Raw genomic sequence first — 19,754 nt, 5'->3', positions numbered from 1 at the left:
CGTCTCGAACTACTAGCGTTCAGCGACTTAACCGCTCGGCCGCTGGTGGGCATCTAGAAAATAAGAATTTACAAATCACATAAGCTCTAAAAACTCATCAAATATCAACTAAGCTATGAATTAGAATTTTTAGCTACCTATGACCCAATTTTAGGTAATTATTTAAATGCATGCTATTTTTTGAGAGATAGTTAGTTTGGTCATACTAATTGGGATACTAATAAAAATTCTGTAAGAAATATGTAAGACAATAATTCTCACATTTTTTTGTTGCATGCCCCTTTCATTATTCCTAGACAATCATTCGCCCTCCCCTCCATTCCCAAACTCAAAAAAATATATATACGTATATATACACTTGGCCATAACTCGTGCTAAGGAATGTGAATGCCCACAGGTACAGACCAGTGATCTTAGAGTAATGAATGGCATTTTCTTTGTTGTTTTGTGCACATTATTGTCATGTAATAAACTACATTCATACCTAATTTAATTTATTTCTATCCAGTATTTCTTTAGATATTTGGGAAAAAGTGTTCCATCTCTTAATTTTGTCTCGTACATTTCTTTAAATCTGTTTTTAATGTGTTTTATAAATTAAGCTAGAAAAAGTTGAAAACATTTTGATAAATACCAAAATCTGAATAAAAGTAGTTTTTTTTTACATTCATAAAGTAAAACTAAATAGTACTTAACGTGTAAATAAAATGCTGACCGCATTCTTCCCACTCCTGGAACAATAAAATTTCCTCCTAGGAGAGCATACTCCCCTGGTTGACACCCTGATCTAAGATATCTTTTGTTTTGAGTTAGAATGAAATAACATTACAGATAAATTCCAATATGGTGATGTTAAAATAAATTACTTATTACGAAGACCGATGTTTAATAATGAGGATTAATTCTATTTTACTTCCTTTTTGTTTGAATTAAATTCAGAAAAAAAGGAAGCAGAAGAGAATTAGTATACAATAGTATACAAACTGTTGGGATTTAGATTCAAATAAATGCGTAATATTATTCTGCAAATAAATTGTCCAGTAAATGGTGAGGAATATAATAACCGAGCGGGCGCATTCCCATATTGCTATAAAGATGACAGCTGGAATCAGAAATACGTTTAACTTGACATATAGCAGGTAAATAAAAACTTTCTAATTCCTAAAACCAATAACAGACTGAAAAGAGGAGGTACGATAACTCAGGTCATGAATCTAAGGTATGCCATGATTGCAGAGGTTCTATCAAATTCTTTAGTTTCAGCGGTACTTTTAGAGACAAGTGTCTTTAAACATCTATTCTCTTAAAATTTTTTCATGATGTAGCTGAGGAGTCTTTCCAGTTCAGTTCTGGAAAATATAGGATACTGCAGAATAGTTTCAGTCTTAAGAGAATTTTTTGCCTCGGTTTTATGCCCCATGACATTTGTGAATTGTGGTGTGAATTTGTTTTAAATCCCTGCAAATATTAAACTTACTGTAAAAATATTTTCAAATGAGCTATCAATAATGCTGCGGCCAGTGGCGTATTATTGATATTCTGGGGATCACTTTTCTATGTGTTACTCAGCGTAGATTGAAAAGACAAAGTTTTACCATGCACATTTTAGGGATAAAGAAATAATTAGGAGAGAATGATTAAGAATACGAACTCGGATTTAACTCGTTGGTTACTTAAATGAAGGGATATGAAGGCCATCAGGGTAATAGAAGGGACGTCTTCGTGAAGTGCCTTCTATGAAAAAATGGCTCGTATTTTCATCATGCATATATCACGCAGCCACGAAAACAATATATAGTCAACCTGCTCACGAGGAAATGAACTGAGGACAAGCTATTAGTATTTAACGATTTCGGTCGCTCGACCTGTGATGAACTCGGAAAGAATGCCTGAATGAATATTCATCCCATATTTACGTTATATGGGAGGAAAACTGCGAAACCCTCCTACAGCTCGCTTATTTAACCTTCACGAATAAAACTTATGTGAACTTCCATATTTTTCAATCAGCCACTAGTCGTCTGCTTATATTTTTCAAGAGTCCATCAGAATATGAAGTAAAAGGAAATTTAATGAAGTATGCAAAACGTGAAAAATCAATAAAAAAATAGGCGGAAAACTAGTCCACTGATGACTGAGTCTATCATGCGCTATTTTATGGTGGGGAGACTCAATACACAATCAACCACTGCGTGACGTGCATTGTTCTCACTCGATATATTAGTTTGTCATGCTTTATCCCCTGATGAGATTGCACCCGACAGACGTTTTCAACTATCAATGGATTTTTTACATATTTTTTACTGATTTTTCATTTTTTTGCATATTTTATGTCACCAGATTTCTCTATTCTCTTCGTGAGTATTTCCTGCTACTGATGGTTATTTTACAATAGACATATATTTGTATGCTGCCAGCGAAACAAAAACCTCTTGCAGTTTGAATGTTTTATTTACTTTTTGATCTGTATTAAAGTCTATTTCTACACTGAAGTTTATATAGCACGTATAGTTTTCTTCAATTTATTCAGTCACTTCATCTTTCAATTACATTTGAAAATCTTACTTATAACCTGGTGTTAAGTGAGTAAATAGTTGACATTTTAAATGTCCTCCATCAGTGTGCTGTATTAAGCCTCAAATCTATGCTATATTTATGATTATTAAATATACTTTTGACACGTAATAAGCGTTCATTAAATTCTGCAAATTAACTTTTTGCTCTTCATTTAATTATTTTAAATTACTTTCACAGGATCCTGCGTGTGTCTGTACTTGCTGCAAGGTGGAAGTGTTGTCTTTATCCTTTTAGAAATTATTACTACATTTGTGTAACGTTTTGTTACAAGCTATTATAACTTTTTATGACACTGTTCCATAATTTCTTTTACAAATGTAAAATGTAACAAGGGCGATAATTTACCAAAAATTGTTTCCGCGACTGAAGTGGCCTACACATAAATTTCTGTAATCTGTGTTCTTAAAAATAAGAATTTAAATTTTATACCTAAAATTCTTTGATAGCCAATTTCATAATAGCATTAAATGTTGTGTTCTAAATTGCATGCTTACCTTAATACAAAATATTAGTTTTTGGCTTTCGGCCTGCCAGAATTAAAATATTTCTTTTTATGGGTAAATATGATTTTAATAATTAAACAATGAATTATGCTTTTATCGGTGAATAGTTACTGTTTTTATGTACACCAATTTATACTACGTAAATTTATATTTAATACAATTATTACCTTGTCCATATTTTTTGCCTATCATTTCATTACATTCTTATATCATTATTTCATTTTAATAATGGTAATTTAAAAAGGCACACCAGCTGTTATCCCTAAGAAAGAGGCAATAATCGTGTAAAATCATTAGGTGTTTCAGAGCTGACAAGCGTGAAGAATCAGCAATGCCTTCGCTCGGATTCGAACTCCAGACGTTCCGATTGCTAGTCGGACGTGCTTTCCAATTAGAACACGAAGGCACAAGGTAATAGAAAAAATACCTTGCAATTATTCCGTTAATTTCTTTAGTTCCTGTCTTCAAACATTTCCTACTAAATTAAGCCAAACTTACAATCTGCCTAAACATTATCCCAGACATTCAATAAATTTTAGATATTGTTTTTTAGCCATCATTGTTAATTCTTAGCAATTACTTCCCGGTATCTGATTTGTTAATTAAGATTTCTTTAATAGCCCGTAGAATTTATAGGTCTATTTAGTTTTGGTAATCACATAGAACCTTGCTATTTCGTGCTTTGCTTCGCATACTCTTCATTCTCAAGCTAAATCTGCTTATATCTGTTTCCACAATGTTGGAATTCGACAAAATTATTGTCTTCTTTCAGAAAGGCTTATCGCGAACTCCTTTTTCTTCCCCGAAAGTCCACCAGTAGCCGAGTGGATGAAATGGCTGCACACTGGTAGTTTGACCTGAATTCAAATCTTGGCACTGGCTTACTGCATGGTAGTTTTCGTGTTTGTCACACATTGAGCAACTCTTCGGAAGTACAACTTCTTAATACAGATTTTCTGCTTAGTCACAGCCATAAAACAGCCAGTCACTACAGACCACTGTTAAGTTATCGCGTGAACGGAAGGGTGGTCCTTCATTACAAACGCAGAGACTACGAACAAAGAATTCCCATTTAAGTTCTTTGGTTCGATTCTGATATCTGATTCGTTGAAAAATGTACAAAATGTAACTTTTTTCGGAAGGGAGGGAAACATCGTCATTTTTCTTTCAGTGATAAAGCCGGTAGAAAAATGGCTTGAAATGTTTGCTTTTTCGAAATAGAATGATGTTTGATAACACTATTAGAAAGTCTTCCACATAGGCATCCCTATCCTAGGGTAATAGGTAATCCTAGAGCCGTAGTGTGCTTTCATAATCAAATAATCCTATCCACGCCATTTATGATTCCTCTAGGTAACCGACTGGACCAGTTAGTTACGTTCATACTCCGAGCTTCTCTGTGATCAACGAAACTTCGGAGGAAAAAATTAACTCATTTAATAGAATAGATTTTTGCTGAACATAGTTATTATATTATACCGGTTATAATAGTAGACTAAGTTAAATGCATTAAATGAGAATCTGACTATTTTGAATAAATTTTCCACAGTATAATTTACTTGGAATTCCCAGACTTGAAGAATTACTTCATTTTCCTATTCTACGACACCTCCTCTCAAAATTCGAGAGAACCTTGGAATTCTGAGCAGTAATTGAAACTTGGCATTTTTTGTTCTGAATTTAAAGAAGAAAAACATGCGCTTCATTTCCATATACGGCATTCGCTGATCCTTATTTGTCTATTTAAATAGACATCTAATTTAAAGTACGTAAAGAGAAACGCAAATGAAAACGAATAAAGGTATACACGAGCTTACATATTAAAAGTTTTATTTCCCTTTAAATATCTAAATTTTGCATTTTCTTAAGACATCTATGCCATTGTTTAGAGAAGAACAATAATAATAGATTATTTTAAAATATCTTAGAGGTGGGAAGCTATTAAACTTGTAATGTTGCGTGGCCCCAACCTGCACGCAACAATAGTGGTGACTGCTATGAACTGGAAAGAACACAAAGTCTTGAGAAGGGTTTAAATCCCTTTTTATTCAACTTTAGAAATTACAGATGCGTGCTCTTGACGTTCACAAACTACGCCGACCAGGCGGTAAAATAAAAATAAGAAACTAAAAATGAATAATAACAAGTTACTACCTACAAGGCTCTCTAAACGTAACTAACCTAACAGCGTTCTAAGATACCGCTGACAATTCAGCAAACTTCTGAATATTAAGTTGAAAGATTCGACTATCTGCCGAGGCAAGCACACAGGCCGAAACGCGCGGTTCTTAAAATTCTACCTAGCCACCTCCACGCTCGTGAAGCAAGAAAGCACACTTTCGAACTCGTTTCCCTTCTATTTAACTCAAATTACTTCCGCTGACAATTTGAATACTTGCGCGTTCTACTAAAATTTACATACTCTGGCATTGGCAATTCCAGGGAAAAGTAAGGCTTGACAGGAAAGATAGTTTAAACTTAAAATAAATGTTAGTTAAAATAAATATAAACCCTACAAACTAACCATGCGTTTAAGAAAAACTTAAAAAAGCAATGAGATATTTTCTTCCCCCTCTTCTTCTGCCTTCGAAGTGTAACGCATATTTGGAAGTTCCAGGGCTCAAATCCCGGAGATGGCATTGCACATTTTCCACTTTCCTGTATCGATACAACCTTACGACTCTATAAAACGAAAAACATTTATTTTCAAATTTCCCAAATTATTGGGTAGTGTTGCAGTTAGTAAGTATAGTCTTTACGTGTTAACATTCTTTTGCTAATTCAGAAACGACATAAGAATTTTTATTTACTTGAACGCATCTCACGAAATATTGTTCTTTCCAGACAATAAGGGAAAGTACTCTTTTCGCTCGAAGTAATTAGTGTGAGTCCTTTATGTGCAACAAGTAGAACTTAATTGTACTTACCGTTTTCCTTCCTTTTGTCCGTCCGAAATGATGTAGCTCGTAGTTAATCGTATTTCATCACGAGATAAAGAATGGGCTGTCATTGCCACTGGTAACTTTAGGAATACTAGTATATTACGTTAAAATTTCGTTGTTAAAGCAGTGAATGTTCCCCAAAACGTATATTTAATATTTCCTTTTCTAAAAAGAACTATCGATATTATAAACTTTTATTTAGCTCACTCATGGTGTTCAAAGTTTGTAACCGATTTTAAACTATTTTCTGATAAGCTTTCGAGTTAAAAATTTGAACACACTTTGTTTCTGAATGACAATACAATGCAGTGAAGCGAGGTTTTTAAATTAGATTTAGATTGTTTTAAATTTAATGCTGAAACGATTTTTTGTATGTATCTTAGTTCAACGAAAAATTAAAAATAACCGAATTTTACTGTTTTTACCATCGGACAGAGCAAAAAAAAAAATCTTTTAAATGAAATTTCTATGAAGGTTTTAGCTTAATTTCTGAATTTTTGGAGATTCTTCGAAAATTGCTTTTTCAATTCCAATTTCCAAAATTCTTCCAAAATTTTAACTTTTAAAAATACATCGGATATTACGCTTTGAAATTTCACCATATTATAAAACGAACTTCACCTTCTTATAAAACAAGAATAATTTTAAAAAGTATTAATTGGGTGAAGTTCTGCATTAAAAAATATGCATGTATAAATGTAGCATATGTCTTACGTTCTGAAGCATAAGTAAGAAAAAAATCGGTTCTTCCAGCCATCGCTTGGAAACATACATTCAAGCTTGTGACGGCTTTATGTGAAAGAATGCATTTATTATTCATTTAATTTTTTTAACTTCAAAACAACATATTTTAATGATTGATTAGCCTTTAAAATTATTCGCAATGAAATCTATCGTGTCGTTTTAATTTTTTTCCAATTCATAAGTTTATGTTCTCAGGATTTTATTTTAAAAATTAATTTTTTTAATTCTTTCTTGTGAAAAGTAGTATTATATTCTTTTATAGGACTTCCAAAAGTCTTACAACCAAAACTGTATCTGATACAAAGATTTGTAATTTTCAAACGTTATAATGCAAACGCTTTACCCTCTTGTAAAACAAGAATGATAAAAAAATATCAATGAAACGTCTTTATAGAATTTTTTTCAATTAGCTGCGTTTTTATGCCCACCTTTTTTTTAACTCACACGCGGTGTTCATTTCTACAACCAAAAGTTTGCCATCTATTCTTTAAACTATTTCCTGATAAGCTATTCAACTCAAACATTGCACATGCACTCATTGTGTATGACATTAGAACATGATACAGTTATACGTTTTTCAAAATTCGCGTTAGATTTTTTTTTTTAAATTTAACACTGAAATGATTTTTTCTCGTCTATCTTCATTTAAAGGAAAAACTAAAACTCTAAGAATATAACCTTTTGAACCATAGGATAGAACAAGAGAAAAACTTTTAAATGAGTTTACGTTAAATTGTTAGCGTAATTTCTAATATTATCGACCAATGTTTGGTCGATTTATTCAACCATTTGTCGTAACAGAATTATTGGAAGTAAAACAGTGATTTTTCTTTCTTTGTTGAAAACGATTTTTTTCAACTGAATAATGTAATCGACAAAGTTACACTGAGTCAAATATATATGAAAATAAAAAAGGTAAAAGAAACTTTTTATAATATAAACTTTTATTTAAATCTCATAAAATAACTAATGAACTAAAAGAAGAAAAATTATAATATAGTTTCATAGGACCAAGATTAAATAATTCTTTTTACAAAATTTATCTACAGTTTTATATCCCAAATAATAAAAGATGGGCCACTCTTGATAAATTCATAAAGGGTATAAAGGTACTTTTGAGAATGCGATTCGATTGCATTTAAAAAGCTTATAATTTTGACAATTCAATTCGATTAAATTTATAAAGATAAAGGTTGATACTTTTGACTTGCAATTCGATCAATAGATTTCCTTATTTGGGCCCTTCTCCTTTTATTATTCGTTATATAAAATTGCATTGTAGATGAATTTTGTAAAGAGAATTATTTAATATCTTGTTTCAATGAAACTACATGATAAATTTTCTTTCTTTTTTTAGTTCATTAATTATTTTATAAGTTTTAAATAGAAGCTTATTTAATAAACACCTCCCTCTTGTTTATCAATCCTCCCCCACTTTTGATTTTATTTTATTCGGACAATATTTGATGATATTTAATGGATTGACATTGGCAGAAACGAAGATGTTGCATGGCAAGTATAGAATCCAAACAAAGGAAATGATTATGCTTGTAATGGCTTCTGGTCAATAAAATATAAAACGTTAAGCAAAATAAAAAGATAAAACATACGAAGCTCTGAAAATGTGCATACATCATTAACATTCGCCATTCTGTGATGATGTTTGTCGCAAGTGCTGCCATCTGGCAGGGAAAGATTTTTATTACTTTTTTGAAGGTATAATATTATTTCATCATGTGGAGCCTTCCGCGTGAAAATGAGTGTGAGATTGTTCAGAACAATATTCCATTATATACAATAAATTCAGCTTTGAAACATTAGTAATGCAAGTGAAAGCTTAGGGGAAAGATTACGCTACATTAATAAGAATGTGTTATGACTGCATTAGAGGAATGTGCGGCGAAAATAATAGATAAATTTCATGCCGTAACAGTTTAGCTTTTAATGAATAAGTTAACAAAACTGATGAAACATTTAAGAATGGGATAATCTCGAAGTTGAATTTTTAGTCCAAAGGGGCAATTTGCCCAGGACTCTTAATTTTGCGCTGATTCACTATAACCTGCAAAACACTTTTCAAATTGTTGCCACCAAATATTAGAGCCCTGTATTATGTTTAAAGAAATTAAATAATAAAGAATCTGCATAAATATATGTATGTTTCTCGCATTGTGATAAAACAACGGTACCTAGAACCGTCAAATTTTGAATAACGTAATCCTCCACCGAATATGGGCATCTGGAAGTCCTAATTTGGAACTTGTTTTATTATCGACTTCATATTTTGTAACACTTAACGAATTTTTGATTAACAAATTAAACGATTTCAAAGCGAGCAATGGCAACACTGTACGAGAAAAAAAAAAAAAAAAAAAAAAAAAAACATTAATTCTATGTTGAACTGCGGTGCTTAACCACCAGGGTGCCTGGGCGCCATAGCCCTACCCCTCATCGAATAACATGATAAAAGTTTCGAATTATGAGAAATATAACTGAACGTGCTAAATAATTAAATGAGCAAGAGTTTAAATTCATAATTGCTAATAGTTAAATACAATTTTTCCCTTAAGTACCTAATTACTAATCCATACATAATTAACTATTTTTTTAACAACTATTTCACAGAAGAATACATGTACATACAAGAGAAACAAAATACGAAGTGCGACGCCTTAGTGCCACTAGTAAAAACAAAAAGCAAGAAAAAAGAACAGTATACAATAAAGAATCTGAGCAACAATTTGCATAACACATATACAAAATTACACATTACTAACATTTAGGATCGCCCTTGGGCGTTTACTGAAATTGGGGCCCCTAGTATCATAACAATAGTTAACAACCACAGGATTGTCCAGAAGTTCCTGTTTATCATAAAATGCCCTAGATAGGCGGCAATAAAAATCAAAAAGATCCTCTATTCTTAACTCTTTACGAATTTGGCTATTCCGAATGTACCAGGGGGCATTACATATCATACGCAATACCCCGTTTTGGGCAGCTTGTAACTGCCTTCTCAAACTTTTGCACGAGTATGCCCAGACGGGGCATGCATAACTAAGAATTGGACGCAACATGGTTTTGTAAATGAGCAATTTATTATCAATAGATAGAACACTGTTTCGAGCAATTAAGGGGAAGAGTGAAGCAAAAGAACATTAACTCTCTCTCACTCTCTCTATTATATATATAAGAAAAATAAAAAAATATGTAAAAGATGAAATTAAAATTCGAAGCGTTAATTAATTAAAAATAGTAATTTGTATATACACTGCGCCATTTCGAGACTAATCCATGTCATACGATTCTTACGTAATTCTGATGATATAAATGGAACTAAAACTAAAAGGGCTAATAATAATTTTACAGCAGTATTAATTATCCAATCAAATTGAATTGACAACCAGAACTACCTCAGTTTCAATTAAAATTTCATCGTGAACTTAACACACTTGCTCGCTACTCTTCGGCCTAGCTGGATTGCTGTTTGCTGCTTCCTCCTTACTGCAAAGTTATCAAAAATGTAAACCTCTAGAAATACGCACAGATAATGTGTCAACTTGTTTGTGGCCGTCACATGCTTACTGAAATAAAATATTTTATCTGGCTGGGCTGCCAGTTTCTTATTCATTGTAGATCGGTGCTTCAGCATTTTACGACATCAAAACTCCCGCCGTTCATTACGGATTCAGCCGTCTGCATGCACATCATCAATATTGCAAAGTCCCTTTCAGCACCGAGAACGTTTCCCAGGCTACGTCTCAGGGAATAGACCGATATCCTTGAGAAGGACGGGAAGCCATAGACATGCAGCTAATTCTTACCTACAGCCCACAGTCCCATTAGTTTTGGGCTAACAAACACCCTCAGCTGACCACACCATGCCGACCTGGGTGACGCAAGAAAATATATACTTTAATACAATTTTTGATATTATTGCAAGTTTTCATGTAAACAAAGCAGTTTTTCAACGAACATAAATATTGATTTTGCGTCACCATTTAAACTAACTTATTCTTCCTTGAATCACCTACTGTCGTGGTCTCAAACTGTTCCAAACTGTCTCAAAAACTGTCTCATACCGTCTCAAAATCTATCTCAAACTGTCGGCCTGTGGGCCCCATGTGACCCCAAAAATAATTTTACGTGGCCGATGAATAAATTTCAATTATATTGTACAGACATTAGAATATTTTTGCAGCAAGATAGATGAAAAATAAGCAACACCTTCGCCGGGAATCGAAACGTGGACATCTGGAATACGCACCCAGCGTGCAGACTGCCACACCACGAAGGCATGCCAAGAAGGAGGGAGAAATACCTTATATAGTCCCCATTTTAAAGGGCTACTGGGGTTTTTAGGGGACCCAATCGCCAAATCCTGGGTGTGGAGAATCATCCTCCACCACCCTTTTAGTTCGGGCGCCACTGCAGAGACATTAGGTATTTTTGAAGCAGGAAAAGATGAAAAATGAGCAACCACCTTCGCCGAGAATCGAACCACGGACCTCTGCAATACGCGCCCAGCGTGTATACCACCCCACCATGAAGGCATGCTAAGAAGGCGGAAGAAATATCTTACAATATATTTGCTGTAAATACGGTGTTACAAAGGTTTCAAAATTTTATTCATTTGAAGACCGAATTTACATTAGTTCCATTATCATTAAAAACGAACATGAGTAACGCACCAGAAAAATCTGTAAATGGCAGAGTAAATTTGTCATTTTTCAGAGTGATATAAATCTTATTCAAAAATTTCAAACGATGCAGATTTTATTTACTTTTATTTATAAGTGTCAAAAAATAAATAAACTCAGTTACGAATTTTTGTACTAAAGAAAATTCGCTTTGTTCGTGAATATATTTATATGTGAACAACCTTTTTTCACAGCTGAAAAAAAGGCTACAAACTTTATAAAAATCAGAACCCATCAAGTATCAAGCTGTAGAAAGAAATTGAGAAGTGTATAATTATTTACACACAAACATATGTATTTGTATTGATACGTCGAAGAAAAATTCCATAATTACGAAAAAGAGACTAGATTGTCATTTTTTAACTCAAGTTTTGACTCACTTGGTAAATTGTCTGAAAACTCAGAAAGTTTTTATTTCGTTTCTTTATAATTTAAATTTAATTATTTACGTTTAATTAAACATGTTATAGCTATCTTAAATAAACATTCTGAAAATTTAATATTTAGCTATCAATATATTTGAATAATAGTGTGTAACCAACAAAACTGTCTTGCAGGTGACATATTTTAGATTTCAGAAAGAAAATAAATATGAATTTGAATTTTTTCGTTTGCGATATTATTATTCTTGCTTATGTATATTTGATAAATATGCAGTAAGCGAAATTTAGAATTTATTTAAAGTATTTTTTACTTTGTTAATAAAAAAATTTTCATTTTCTTAAAAAAAAATTCTGCCCCTTCAAGCCATTTCCAGATTGTGCATTCGGCTCATGTGCAATTTGATGATGAAACAAATACGTAACAGTTTTGAAACTTTTCTGAAGATTGACTTAAACACAGTTTTAAATAAGAATTATCATATCAAAATTCTTTCAAGGACATCTAATTATAAAATGCATTAGACCACTAAGACCACATCGGTCGGAGTCACATTACAATTACAAGTAGGTAACGCTTGTCATGGAGTGGGCTAGATTACTTGATACCGAGTTACATAATGAAGTAGAAATTATAAGCAGTTAATCTGCTATTGGTTGTGCTAGATCTATGTACAGTTTCTTTTTATAAGAAAGAAGGTATTTAATTACACTGTTGATACTTACTTTTTTAAATAGCAATTCCCTGGAAAAAAAATTAAATAGAATTTCAGGTTGTACTTAAAACAAAATTTGTAATAATACCTTACATCCTCTTTAAAAAATACTTTTTCGAATCTTCTTTACATAATTAATTATTAATTTGAAATTTCAGGAAAAATAAATAAACTACTTCTGTAAATCTTTTAAATTTATTCTGGTCTATTTTGAGAGAATGCTTCTTTTCAGAAACATTTCGTGAATGTCTTTCTACCTGTCTTTACAAACAACAAGTAATTTAATTTCTTATACCTTTAGAAAAGGTGGGGCTTAACTAACTTTATGAAAATTCTGCAGTATCGCTTGAAAGATATTGTACTTTCTTGGAAAACTTTTATCGTTTGCCTGTTCTATAAACTCGAAGGATATCTTTTTCAAGTTTATAAGGCATATTTCTTGTTGCAAAACGAAGACTTCTTTCTCATTCAAAATTTTTTTTTAGTTTTGTATCGTTGCCAGTAAATTTTTATCTGAACAGAACCAACTCTTCGTATATGTCAAAATTTAAATTTTTAAGCTAAGCATGTTATTTTTAATGTTGCAAATATAAAATAAAATATATGCAACTTTATTTGCAGATGTGACATCTAAACTTAGAGTCTCCAACAACATCTTATTTACCTTTGCAAAAGACTACGAAAATGGTGTGATCAGCATCGATAGATCTTCCGGCAAAGAACTGTGGAAAGCTAACATTAATGAATCTGCTCGTTACATTCAGTGTGGTAAATTGGATACGCCTCAACAAGAAACTTGTATCGTCATGGACGGAGAAGGACGTTTAAAACTCATAAATCCTTTAGATGGTAACTAAAGTTTACATCTGGCGTAAATGATAATCATTAATTTTCCATAAAATTATTGTGAAACACTCACGACCAATTAATCAGACTTGGTACTCTGTTATGACAGAACTTAATCTATTTTTAGCATGTTTCACTACTATCAGTCATCTTTTCCCCTTTCTATTAACATTTTAAGTCTCATACTAGGACTTATACTTTACGCTACAAATTAACTTTAAAGAATGTTTGAATTTCGGACATTTCAGTTTTATTTAAACCACTGACCCTGAAACTTTTCCTGCATAGTGAATACAAATATCCGGTATTGATATATGAATTCATAGTTATTCTTGTTCGCTTGTATTTTTGAGAGGGAGAATAGACTTTTATAAAAGCTTAGACTCGAGAAATTTGTTAATAGTTGCCTTATATTTCATATAATATTTTGTTTAAAATGAAAGCTAGATTTCTCTTTAGTTTCAGCTCAATCTTATCAAAAATAGCAATCATATAGGGAGGATCATTACAATCATTCGTAACCAGACACTAAGCATGTCTTAGAATAATGTGATTTTTTGGAAAATGGAATTTAATTCTACATCTCTTTGAGTTTAATTACAGTGGTATTCTCTATAGAGTGACAGGTCCATTTTTCTTTCAGGAAACTCTACTTCCTCACACAAAACATTTGCAGCCAGTTTTGATGTTACAGGTACAAGAATAAGTGAATGGGAGACCAGAACTTTACCATAGGTACAGGAGAGAAATCCTTCACAGTGGACTATGTATCTTTGAGGAATTTTGAGTCGACATTTCTATGTATGAGAGACGGATGGGCCGTGGCGGACCAAACGCCTGGCCTCCATGCTTGCCTGATGTCATCTTCTTGGTCTTTTTTTTTTTTTTTTTTTCTTGCTTAGGAATACATTATATTTACCAAATCGCGTTCCATATCTTCTGAGACTTCGCAGACGGATAAGTGAAGCTGTAGAAACAATGAACATTGTTATGCTACACTGTGTGTGGCTAGAAGAAATATGGACACATCCTGAAGGCAACGAATGGTTGCATGTCGAAGTACATTAAATGCCCATAAAATTTGGAGAGATGCAGAACATTTTCCAAAAAACGCTTTGTTTTAGCTCAAACAATTCCTGGGCTGTGAGTGCTCGTAATGGTATTGGGACTTTGTGTCCATCTTGTTTAACTTAATGAAAAATTGGCAAATGCTTTAGTGCTGATAGAATTATTAATAGTAGACATAATATTATTTTAAATTAAATTTAACTTTAAATAAAAGCATTATTATGACATCTTAATCTGCCAGTTTATGATATGATCAAGAATAGCGAATGTAATAAACAGGATTTCACATTGCGTATTCTGCAGTATACTCTCTGTTTCTTTTCTCCTCCTAAGATGAGATTCTTTCTCCTTTTAGCTAGTAGATCATATTAATTTTCTTTGTTGATGAAATTGTAATTTAGGTGATAGGATTTGTACCTGCTGTGCCCTGAAAATTTCTCTTTTAGGATCGCCGGTGAAAATGGCGCTTCAGGAACTCCAAATTGAAATAAATATTTCATTTACCATTATTTCTTCTGCTAATTTGAACTGGTTCAAAAAGCAGTTTATTTTAGAGAATATATTTTAGGGAATGAAGATAGATATTATTTGTAGAGAAAACAAAGGAAATAATATGTGAATGAAAACAATTATTTTAATTACTTAGAATCTTAAAGGGGTAACATGAGACTTCATAACTAAAGAAATTTCACTCAATAAACAAATTAAGATCCTGTAGAAATGTATTTTGCTCCATTCCTTTGTCAAAATCTCTTACAGTTGATGAAAAAGAAAGATAATAAGGCCTTATCTCGCATTTCAGCAGATCCCATAAAATTTCCGTAGTGTTAAGCAGCCTGATGAGTAAGAGCATGAAAGTCAGTGTTTGATTTCACTATTCAATGAGTCATGTTGGTGACAGTGTGCTTCACAATTTTACCCACCTAGAATAAGAACTAAGCATTAAGAAAATTTAAACCGCGTGGCTAACTTTAGGCCTATAGAATACTTTGACTGTCATAAGCCATTAATCTGACATTTCATTATGTCTAAAAAGTTATTAATTACCACTATATAACAGCACTACTTCTATGAGGTATTCGAATATGATATAAAACCTACGAATTTCATATGAAAGCTCCGTATAAAACTCTTCTGTTGGTAAAAGAGAGTAAATAAATATTTATCGGATATTTATTTACTCTCTTTTACCAACAGAAGAGTATATAAGTCAGGTATGGGCAATTGCTGAGGTTTCAGGTTTGACAGTTTTGTGCGAAACTATGTACAGTTTGTGGCACTCACGGATATAATCAGCAGTTTATATATAAGAATGGAACCATGCAGAACTGAACGTGTGCAACACCTAAAGAGCTATTCAAAATGAATGTATGTATGTATTTGCTTGCACTGTTCCTCCTATATTTTAGTTCACTTAAACTCTAATTTGCCATTCCCGGGCTATCATCATCTACCGTCCCCATTTTCTTTCGGTTTAAGGCAGTTCGCTGGTCTTTCTCGAACACATCCATAACTTTCTATACAATTTCTCGTCTCATACCCATGGTTTCTGCAGTTCTATCCAGAGAACTGCCTGCTAAACGAGCTCAAAAATCGTGCTTTTTGAAGCAAAATAACAACAGCAGATCCCTTACCATCAAACTCAATTAATATTTTACTCCTTTCGTTTTGCTATAAATGTATTCGAGCATTCGCGTCTTCCCACTTTAAATTATTATTCTATGATACGGCTATTTCTTCAATTAAGAAGGTAAAATATCTACTTGATATCCTAAGTGAAAGATTTACATGATAGAACTACATAACACAAGTTATGTGAGCTAAGAATGTGTAAAAATTCACTTTCTGCAGAAATTATTTGAATTTTTTTTTATGCATGGAGAATAAAATATTCAGCTATCACCACTTACGTCGAGCTGTATCTAAAGAAATTTATATTCTCTATCATGGTAAAAATGATCGGAATAAAATAATCAATTTTCTTGAAAATTTTGTGCAGGGTAATATGCTTAATGAAGCTAGATCAGCAAAATAGTTTAGTCTTATGTTAGACTGACTGTACAGTAGATATAAGTTATATTGAACAACTTTCGTTTACAATGGGATTTTCAGAGCTAGAAAATATTGCAATTAAGAAACATTTTGTTAATTATAAACCTGTTACAGGAACTACAACCAAACTATCGTTCTATCGAAACTATCATAATCGAACTATCATTAACGTTTCTCTGAGTATGTTAGATATAAAGAAGCAGTTTCCAAAAGTTACGACTAAATCTGTCAGTTTTACAGATAAACAGATTCTGAGACGCCATCTATTCTTTAATTTTTAATGCAAATAAATAAAATTTGTCCCCACATTTTCTAAAAAGTTTGAAGTCCTGAGATTTTCTACTTTTGTAGTACAAAACATTCTTGTTACATCATCTCTCTCTTTCATCCCTAGCTTCTAAATTTTTCTAAAACACTTCAACCATTGCTGCATTTTTTTTCACGCAGAAGTGTGTCTGCATGAAAAAATACAGCCGCCTGTTTTAGGAAAATCGTGCTTTATTTCACTGATAGCACTATACATTTATTTGCTTTTTTTATGCCTATTGTCCACTGGAACTACCTTGGGCAATAATGTCCAACAATAGATTAGCACGGCAATACAAAAGATATAAAGCAGGTGACTTGTTCAAACAGATGACTAATAAATCAGGTGAATATCATAGTACTCATTAAATTCATATTTGAGCATTTACTAATGCAATTGTCATCAGCTCTATTATTCCGAAAAGTAGCTTATTTACCATCTCTAATTATACAGCTTATTTACCATCGCTAATTACCTATAAATAGCTATAATAATTAAGACACAATAATACGCCGAATAAATACTAATTCAGAAGTAAACAACAAAAATCAGCGTTATATTTACAAAATTTTCATAGGACTAGTTTCGATGGTTTTACCGAAACACCATCCTCAGCTGCAAAACCGCAAATGAATAAGATAAGAAATAATGATTAGATAAGATAAGGAAGCCTGGACAAGAATAAGCAAGTGGCGCCATCTGTTGGTGAAACCATAACCCCATTCCGGATATGAATTCCTGGGGTATTTATAGGATTCCTTGCCAGTGTGGTTTAATTTACATTGGCCAAACTAAGAGAGCCTTAAAATTTCTCGTCAAGGAACATGAGGCATATGTTAGAAAAAAGGAACCACAGAAGTCTTCTGTTGCTCAACATTGTTGGTCCGAAAACCATACTTTCAATTTTTCTGCTGCCAAAATTATTCAAAAAACATCTTCCATTGGAGAACTGGATTTTCTAGAGGCATTACACATTCATAAACATCTTTCTGTTCTAGTTAACGATCCTAATTCCAACTCAAATTTGCCTTCGGCCTTTAGAGAAATTATGTTTTAGTTCTGGTTTCACAAACAGATGGCGCCACTTGCTTATTCTTGTCCAGGCTTCCTTATCTTATCTAATCATTATTTCTTATCTTATTCATTTGCGGTTTTGCAGCTGAGTATGGTGGTTCGGTAAAACCATCGAAATTAGTCCTGTGAAAATTTTGTAAATATAACGCTGATTTTTGTTGTTTGACTTCTAAATTAGCTATAATAATTTTAAATCTAAGCTATAAGTAACTTATTTACCATCTCTAATTATTAATCGAAAACTTTAAAACAGTTAATATTTCATTCTAAATATAAAAATCGTTCATTAATAGGCAGTGTATTGTGGAGTCGAGACATTCAGGAAGAGGAGAAGCCATCTCTTCCCCTCATTCTTCCCGACTGTAACAACGATAATCTCGAGGAAGTTGCTGTGGCTGTCTCAAAATCGAAGATCAAGATTGTTTTTGGTGGTGGAAGTGTTGTTTCATTCGTGACTGTTTCTGGGTGCGATGCAATTCCAGTGAAACTCACAGCTTGGAACACTACAGAAAACACAACGGATCTGCTTTTTGTCTGTCAAAGAAAAGAAAATGGTACTAAAATTTTACTTACTTATTCCTAATTCTTTTATGAGTTTGGATATTCTTTCCGTGACTGAAACAATCTATCTCTTTCATGTAGAAGTATTGGTGAGAGTACCTGAGAGCAAATGGTGCTTGTACAGCACTACACCAAAATTAGACACATCGATATTAACATCCAGGTAATTTATAAATTGTTGTATTAAACAATCTAGATTAAATATAAATTTTTAATAGTTAACAAACGTGTGTTCAAGGATTTAAAATTCCTATTTGATATTTAAGGATTTTCAACCATTACTCATAATTAATGGTAAAAAAGGCTTGGTCACCTGACATTCACTCTGGACAGCAGGTATTGATAATATCATGCGCGTATTTTATTCAAGAAACACTTATGAAGGTGAATGAATAAAATTTTACCCGAAATTGAAAGTATAAGACAATCTGAAAATGAATATAAAAAGATAATAATGTTTTACTTCAGTTTCACTGGATGTTCTGAAATTTTACAACGTTATTCAAAGCCATAACAATTATAATAATAAAGAAGTCACTTTTTTAAACAACTGAGTCAGTGGCATTTAAAATTTCATTATAAATTCATTTGGTCTTAAAAGTACCAACTTTTCCTTTTAGTCTATATTTCATAGTTATAATTATTTGTTCCAACACATAAATGTTTCCTTTTTTAGCCTTTCTATTAAGTTCTATTTCCGTTTTACCTTTCTATTTCATAAAGTGATCTACTGGTAGAATGGTTGATAATGCCGGAAAGAGGAAATTTATTTAGTTGTAAGACAAATAGTACCATGTAGCTTATAATTTGAAAGTAAAAATACAAACAACAGAGAATGTATTGTAATGTATCTCTGTCGTCTTTAATTTTAAATAGTCATATAGCTCAGACGAGGTTATAGCATCTTTTCGGCTAACAAGGGAAGCACACGAATTTCAATTCAACTATTTCACCTAAGTTTTGCATAATTTAGAGATGGTTAGTTTAATTCAGTATTGCAAAGCAAACGAAGGCTATATGCCTAAGAAGAGGGACGCTTCCGTGGAGCGACTTTCAAAAGGAAACAGGCTCTTATTCATGTTACACATGGGAAAGATCACTGAAACTAATCGTGCAACCAGCTCGTTCGCCTAGGATCAAATCAAATCGAATTCGGGTTGAACCAGGTCGAATTCATACCAGACTTTAAAGAACGTTGAATTTTATTTACTATTATATTTTTGCAATAGATCATTCCATAGAACTGTTAACTAAGCTACTTTGTTCCGTCAAAAGTTCTGTTTT

General features: G+C 32.5%; 1 protein-coding gene across 1 annotated transcript in view; it reads left to right on the top strand.

Annotated features, from left to right (window-relative positions):
• The window catches only part of LOC118179665 (uncharacterized), a 70,882-nt gene that overhangs the window by 26,439 nt on the left and 24,689 nt on the right, over nt 1–19,754 (top strand). The window contains exons 2-4 of the mRNA XM_085807282.1: nt 13,184–13,411; nt 18,203–18,463; nt 18,552–18,633. Coding sequence (XP_085663408.1) covers nt 13,184–13,411; nt 18,203–18,463; nt 18,552–18,633 — 571 coding nt within the window. The remainder of the gene's footprint in view (nt 1–13,183; nt 13,412–18,202; nt 18,464–18,551; nt 18,634–19,754) is intronic.

The sequence above is a fragment of the Stegodyphus dumicola genome, chromosome X1 (assembly GCF_044657685.1).
Source record: "Stegodyphus dumicola isolate Sdum_Otavi_A_Nest chromosome X1, ASM4465768v1".
Taxonomy (NCBI): domain Eukaryota; kingdom Metazoa; phylum Arthropoda; class Arachnida; order Araneae; family Eresidae; genus Stegodyphus; species Stegodyphus dumicola.
Note: the sequence above shows the minus strand (reverse complement) of the source record. Positions and strands in the feature narration are given on the sequence as shown.